The sequence below is a fragment of the Lottia gigantea genome (genome assembly GCF_000327385.1).
Source record: "Lottia gigantea unplaced genomic scaffold LOTGIsca_197, whole genome shotgun sequence".
Classification (NCBI taxonomy): domain Eukaryota; kingdom Metazoa; phylum Mollusca; class Gastropoda; family Lottiidae; genus Lottia; species Lottia gigantea.
Genome location: NW_008708388.1, coordinates 219,375 through 224,546, shown reverse-complemented (window position 1 = coordinate 224,546; position 5,172 = coordinate 219,375). Strand labels below are relative to the sequence as shown.

The 5,172-nt window shown below is 32.7% G+C and overlaps 1 protein-coding gene across 1 annotated transcript in view; it reads left to right on the top strand.

The window, feature by feature from the left end:
• The window catches only part of LOTGIDRAFT_174468 (hypothetical protein), a gene marked incomplete at both ends in the record, with an annotated part of 4,673 nt that extends 457 nt beyond the window's left edge, over positions 1-4,216 (top strand). Inside the window, one exon of the mRNA XM_009053051.1 lies at positions 3,999-4,216. Coding sequence (XP_009051299.1) covers positions 3,999-4,216 — 218 coding nt within the window. The remainder of the gene's footprint in view (positions 1-3,998) is intronic.
• Positions 4,217-5,172: the final 956 nt, after the last annotated feature.

Here is a 5,172-nt window from a genome sequence, read left to right as displayed (position 1 = left end):
TTTCTACACTAGATACATGAACTGTAATTATTTTTTTTTGTCATTTTTTTTTTTATCGAAATGCATCATGGTACAATATCTTTCAAAACAATATATCATGGTATACACTACATTTTCATTCACACACAAACACACCTGCTCAGTTTAATGAACAATACTATATTATATAATTTGCATGATCCTACATTATACATCTATATTTATTAATACGTTTCTAGTTTCTGTTCTTAAATATATGAATTTTACTAATACATAAAATCTAGTTGCCAACTTCCTGTTTTCTTCCAAAGTAGCCAAGAAGAATGTTTGTATCTAAAAGTTCAATTTCTGTCCCAAACTTACAATTTGCCAATTTGATAACATTCTCCCAAGATTTTTGGCTGTATGGACAATCCCATAATAGATGTTTGATTGACAAAAGAATTGGAACTGAAATCTGGCGATTTTGACAAGATGAAAACCAAAATAGCTGAACTGGAGGAAACAATTTTATACTACGAATATCGAAGCAGAAAATACAACATCTTGATATATGGTCTAATGGCAAAGAAGAGATAAGCAAAACTGTTTCCAATTTTTTTATAAATGAACTTCATGCTGGGGAAGAATATGTGAAAAACTTGCCTATTTGTAATAAACAGAGAATTCAGAAAACCCATACAGAAACACTGAAAGCCCAGAAGCAATAATTGTGAAATTTATGAACTTTAGTGATAGAAACTATATACTATCCCTTTCATATAAGGTACGATTATCTGGAAAATCTGTGCGAACAGACCTTCCACAAGCCTTAAAAAAAGACGTGCAGAATTGTCTGATACGGCATATATTCTGAGGAAAGAGAAAAATCTCCAAACCCGAATTAAGGAAACTTTCAAAGATGTTTGGATTGATTGTCGAAAAGATAAGGACAGTCCACGGAAAAAAATACTGAAATTCTCTAATTATAGAGCAGGCCTACCTTATAGCCTAACTATATTATATAAGTTTACCCAACTAAACTAATCATGTCTAATTTTGGACCATGTTATACTAAATGAACTTTATTTTGTAGATAACATGACATATGATTGATTATCTTATACAGAGAAACAATAGACAACATGAGAAGGAGGAGATAATGCGCTGTTGAATTTGAATAATGATGTAAGGTAATATACAACATTAAAAAACAAAGAATTAAGATATACAGCCATGTTAAGCTGATATGGTGCAGATGCCCCTCCTCTCACATGCAGCCTGTTGCTCAATTAACTTGTCAAATGTTTATGTTTGTATGTATTACCATTATAATTATACATCTTAATGCTTCAAGCTATATCTATGATAATGAAAATGTAACTTTATAAGATAGATCATCTCACAGTGCATTTTACCAAATACAGAGTTCACTTTTGGCATGAGAATGTCAAAGAAGAGAAAAATCGGTCTATAATTCACTTTATATACAAAGGAGATAATCCATGAAAGCATATTATCTAAAAATTATAATATTGAATTTACTCTTAATAACTGAATGTTGTGATAAACCTATATATTATATTATTTATACTATTTAGTATTCTAAATTACAGGATGTTACTAACTTATACATGTGATTTTAGAAAACATAGGGAGGGGAGGTAATCCGTGATGGCATAGTATATTGAAATAAGGATAGTGGATCTATTCTATAATTGATCAATGTGCAACGGAGCTGTTGTCGGGTTCTACTTGCAAACTGCAAAGTAGATTATTCTTACCAACTGTATAGTCGTTGGTAAGAGACTGGATGCGGACTTCTATCGGCTATGAATTTACTTTCCCAATGAGATAACAGCTAAGATATTAACAACGTTTTATTTACACTATATTCAAACTAACAAGAGGTCTACACTACATCTGAAGAATCCACCCGAGATCTTCTTCCTCTTAGCACGACGTGATCCTAACCCTTGCTAACGAATGAATCCTATGTCCTTCCTTCTTCTTTGCCAAATCGAGAGTTTCCCAAAATATGTTTTCGCCCTATATATATATCCCCCGATAGGTGTCGCTCTGAACAAAGAAAATAATTTGAATTTCCCTCCAAATTTGGGAGACACTAGTCTATTTTCTATTGTTACCAAGTACTCAATTAACAATACCCAAGATGTTAATCTTATAGTAAGTACTTATAGGTAACAATAGACCTGTCCAGATAATTATAGAGTATAGTAAATGCTACTATACCCTTTTGTTCCATTACGACCCCAGGAGGTAATAGCATTAGCGGTGACATCTTTGTCTCCAGTCCAGGCAACTTTTTACAACATACAACAAGGCTACATAAGTTCCCTCTCAACCGTAGAAAATACATATCAATATGATTTTCTTGAAATATGTACAAAAAAAAAAAAAAAAATACTATAATAATATACAAAAAAAATACCAATAAAACATAGAAACATTGGATACTACAATATAGTAAAATGAAACAAAAACAAACAATCGAAAAAAATGAACAAATACACACTAATGAGCAACATGCAAATGAAAAAGAAAGAAAAAAAAGTCACTATAATGTGCTAAAAAAAAAGTTTATCGAATGTCACTATATTGTCTTATTGCTGAAAAAAATATATTAAACAAACATGATAAACGTTTGATTTATCTACCGGATAAACTAACTTCTATTGAAAACTGGCACAGATCAGATTTTAAAAAATCAACATTTTTAATAGTTATGCACTCTTTTAACTTTAAACATCATTTCCCTACGACAATCACATTAAGGTCCTTCAATATAAAATTGTATCGAAAAAATTGAAAGACTTTAGTGACTGCATTGCCTTTAGCTTAATGCCCCTAAGGTGCTGGAGAATACTTGGTATATTATCCATCACCGATGACTTGGATATCATATTATTGATATATTTGCCTCGGTAAGTTATTTACCCCACTGCATCTGTCGTCATAGCCACCTAATCCAGATATCCATCTTCGAAAAAATCCAAGTCATCATTTTCGTGGATCTAATGCATATTTTCTCCAATGCTCGAGCTAAATCTTTTATGCAAGCCACGACCTCGACGTTTACGAAATCTGTTTTCCAGCATGATGTTGAGCTCTTTTACCATTTCATCTAAGTCAAAAAAATCTAGCTTCGTCTCGTAGTATGTCTTTTCTACCCCAATGTCTTCAGGCCTTTGGAAGATCTAACTTGTTTCTTTATCAAGGCGATATTCATTCTGTTGATGATACATTTATACATCCAAACTGCTTCGTCGAATTGTTTTGCGGACTTCACTTTGTTGTGTATGTGACGACCTTCGAATTTACAGGAACGAACTGTCAGGGTACCACTGCAACGGAGCTGTTGTCGGGTTCTACTTGCAAACTGCAAAGTAGATTATTCTTACCAACTGTATAGTCGTTGGTAAGAGACTGGATACGGACTTCTATCGGCTATGAATTTACTTTCCCAATGAGCTAACAGCTAAGATATTAACAACGTTTTATTTACACTATATTCAAACTAACAAGAGGTCTACACTAAATCTGAAGAATCCACCCGAGATCTTCTTCCTCTTAGCACGACGAGTACTATATGAGCTTTCAATTAGGTCGCATAAAAGGGGATTTCCCCATTCCATTTCATTTCATGGGGAAAATGCGACCTCATAACATAAAAGACCTAAACATCCTACATTTCATAAATTCTTACACTAAAAAAGACCTAAACATCCTACATTTCATAAATTCTTACAGCAAAAGACCTATATTCCCTACATTTCATAAACACCCCTACATTTCATACACCAAAAAACACCTTCAATCAATTTCCTACATTCCATATTAAAAATAACCTTATATAAAATAACATAACATTTTTAGTAGATGGGAGATAACTCTTTTTGGATAAAAAACAGACTAAATTAACTCATTTAAAAATAGGATGAGTTTAATTCTAAAACACGAACAACACAGATTCGAAGATTATTCGGGCGACGGTATCTTTTCTTCATTATTTTCTCTAGGTAAAACAGTAATTCCAAAAGTAGCTAGCTTTGTTTCAAAAAACAAATCACTCATTTCAAGCGGAGCGAAAGCCATCGGCTCAATCGCTGAAGCGGGAAAGAGTATAAGCGATACAGTGAATCAATCTAACGAGTTGAAAGAATTAGAACTAATAAGAGAACTTCGAAACAAGAGATTAGAAGAAAGGAAAGGAAAAGGTTTTAAAGTTATAGGATAAAAATGATAGTCGCTCACGCTCCAAAAACTTATTTCGGTTCAGGAGATATCCAAAAATCATTGGGTTCTCTTCCTGGATTTCCATGGGCGAAATATCCCGGAGAAAAACATCTTCCCGGTCATAATTATACAGATCCAGGTACTAGGTTAGATCTACGATTAGACGAAAACAATAAACCCAAACCATGGGAAGAACCAGTCAATAGAGTGGACGCCGCTGCGCTTAAACACGATGTACTATACAGAAACAAAGACATAACATCCAGACACGAAGCAGACAAACAAATGATAATCGAACTTGAAAATATTCCAAATCCAACTTTCAAAGAGATAATGGAAAGAGCATTAATCATTAAACTGTTAAAAGCAAAGATGAAATTAGGTATGGGATTGGCGGATGAAATTCATAAAGAATTTAGAAAAACTAAAAACTTTTTAAAAGTCAAAGTGTTTGAAAAAGATGAAATATGGTCAGCCGATTTAATTCATATGCCAATCGAAAGAGGATTTAAATATTGCTTAACAGTTATAGATTTATATACGAGATATGCATGGGTTATTCCTCTCAAAAACAAAACGGGATTATCAGTCAAACACTCATTTGAAACGATTATGAAACAATCTAACCGACATCCAGAAAAACTGTGGGTAGATAAAGGAAGTGAATTTTATAACAAAAATATGAAATCTCTGGGATTTGAAATTTACAGTACGCATAACGAAGGTAAAGCTGTAGTTATTGAAAGATTTAACAGGACTCTAAAAAATAAATTATTCAAAAAGTTCACGGAATTGAAATCTCAAAAATGGCTTAAAATATTACCAGTTGTTGTCGACGAATACAATAACAAAATACATTCGTCTATAGGTGTGACGCCAACACAAGCCTCGAGTAATCCAAATATTATAAAGTCAATTAACGCGCAACATAACTACGAAAATAAAATAAAGAATTTA